Source organism: Armigeres subalbatus, chromosome 3, assembly GCF_024139115.2.
Source record: "Armigeres subalbatus isolate Guangzhou_Male chromosome 3, GZ_Asu_2, whole genome shotgun sequence".
Taxonomy (NCBI): Eukaryota; Metazoa; Arthropoda; class Insecta; order Diptera; family Culicidae; genus Armigeres; species Armigeres subalbatus.
The window spans coordinates 163,689,518-163,691,921 of record NC_085141.1 but is presented as its reverse complement, the minus strand read 5'-3'; the positions used below and the strand labels follow the sequence as shown (position 1 = coordinate 163,691,921).

The window sequence follows — 2,404 nt, the reverse complement described above, 5'->3', positions numbered from 1 at the left end:
AATTTCGTTGAATTTGAAGATTTAAAAATGAGTCTGATCAAAAGTGGTTGTGGTTTTCTTTTCTGATGACATTTGCGTTATTAAAGTTAAATTGAATTGTTATTTTCTAGTTTTGTAATTCCGTCTTATTTGAAAGTTGACTGAAGAAGTGTTATCTAGTGCTAAAAACGGAAGTGGGCTGTGGAATTGAATGGAAGTCTGGTTGTCGAATCTAACATCTATCAGACTATCAGAATTATTAGAAATCGACATGGATTTCAGGCCGACTTGACATAAATTTGTGATCATGACAAACAGTGTACTGAGGGCTTAAGCAAGAATTTTTCCACAATATTTTGTCTTATTTTGTGTTTTGGTATGAATCGCTAGCAATCGCTAGTAAATTGGGTGCTACATACTGTTTACAAGGAATTCATTTACTGGTTTATCAAAAGCTTAGTTTTCGCATAATGATGTCTCATGCAGTGATGAGAAATTTTAAAAAAATGCCATGGCTTTGCTATTACTACTTTTCTAATAACTTTTTTCACAAGTCATGTGTCACATGTCATAAGAAATTTTAGCTCATTTTCTGATAAGCGCATCAAGGAACAGAGTCGCAGCAATATCTGAAAGTATTCCACAATTTCCATAAAAATATTACTCACAAAGTGCAGCCGAAAGATTTTTGGTTTTCTATAAATACATGATATGAAATTAGGGATCAGTAATTAAACCGATTAAAAATTGATCTGATAACGAAATTGAAGTGCGTTTTCGGTTATTAGCCTAAACGTAGATAAGGGTGCATCGAGTATATAAGACGGCTTCAAAACTCATTGGCTTTACAGTAGAGTTCAAAGTGACAATGAAGGCCTTTATCGTTCTAGCATTGTGTGTGGTGTCCGCTTTTGCTGGCCTAGAAGAGGACCTCTGGAGCTCGTTCAACAAAATTCGTCCTACTGGTTTGGAAGGATATGAAGAACCACGGTTCGATGGCAGAATTGTAGGAGGAAATGAAGTCAGCATTGCTAACTTCCCATACCAACTATCACTGCGTCACAATGGAAACCACATCTGCGGTGCCTCCGTCATCTCCAGCAACTGGGCCTTGTCTGCTGCTCACTGTACCGTGTCACCTGTCACCGCTGGATCCGTACGTATTGCTTCAGGATTTTCCATTGTGCGTGAATAATGTAGATTGCTTTTTCCTTCTGAAAATCCAGGCTACTCTGCGAGGAGGAAGTGCCAACCGTCTCAGTGGAGGAGTCATTTTTGCCGTAGCTCAGATCGTAAACCATCCACAGTACAACGCTAACACCATCAACAACGATGTGTCGGTTCTGCGTACCACCACTTCGTTCTCTGGAGCTAACATTGCTTCCATTACTATTGTCCCAAGTGGAACCAACTTCGCTGGTGGTACTCGTTCCGTTGTTTCTGGATGGGGTCTGACCACCCCTGGAGGTTCTCTGCCGACCAACCTGCGTGCCGTTGATATTCCAGTTGTTACTATTGCCACTTGCCGCAACCAGTGGGGAACTGCCCGTATCACCGATAGCATGGTTTGCGCCGGAGAGCCAGGACGTGACTCTTGCAATGGAGACAGCGGTGGCCCATTGGTCACTGGAGGTCGTCAATTCGGTATTGTCTCATGGGGTGCAGTTCAGTGCGGTGGAAATCTGGCTGGAGTGTACGCTAACATTGGTGCTGCTGTCATTCGCAACTTCATCAGCTCAAACACTGGTGTGTAAAATTTGGTATCCTGAAATAAATTGATTTAGAGTGATGAATAATTGATGTTGATATACTTCTTTTTTATTAGAAAAATCTGAAAATCAAAATTTACTTATAACATGAAAACCAACTATTTCATTGTTTCAAGAGGACCAGTTATTTTGGTTGCCTTTTTGGAGAATTGTTTTGATTATATAATTGCAAATTAGTATATTTTGTCAGTCTAGATTTCGTTTTGCTTATATGATTATTTTTCTTATCTAAAGGGCTTGGATCAATTTCCATCATTCCTGGAACTTCCATAAAATGTTCCGTCTTCACTTTTTTAATAGGACATATCCCGGCCAATGATCGTATTCCTCCTTGATTTGATTATAACTGTTATGTTATAAAACTACCCGATGCGACTGTCGCTATTGCTATAGGGGAGTGCGATTGTCTATTGTGTTGGTATAGAAGCTTCAATGGAACCTTGCATGCAATGACTCAGTTGTAGACGACGTGTAAAAATGCAGTTGATCCCATCAAACAAATTAACATTTGATATTAAATTAAGCTTGATTGAATTTTACAAGCAAGCACCGTTTACATTTATTTCGATTTAAAAGAATAGTGAGATCAATTGATTGTTACGTTTATTTGCATGCTCCAAATATGTGCATGAAAATAAATTTAAAATCACAACATA

The 2,404-nt window shown here is 38.9% G+C and overlaps 1 protein-coding gene across 1 annotated transcript; it reads left to right on the top strand.

The window, feature by feature from the left end:
* The first annotated feature begins 847 nt into the window (after window positions 1-847).
* On the top strand, window positions 848-1,733 carry LOC134224144 (trypsin alpha-3-like). The gene is made up of 2 exons (XM_062703405.1): window positions 848-1,135; window positions 1,206-1,733. The coding sequence occupies exons 1-2, from the start codon at window positions 848-850 to the stop codon at window positions 1,731-1,733; spliced, it is 816 nt and encodes a 271-aa protein (XP_062559389.1).
* The last annotated feature ends 671 nt before the right edge of the window (window positions 1,734-2,404 follow it).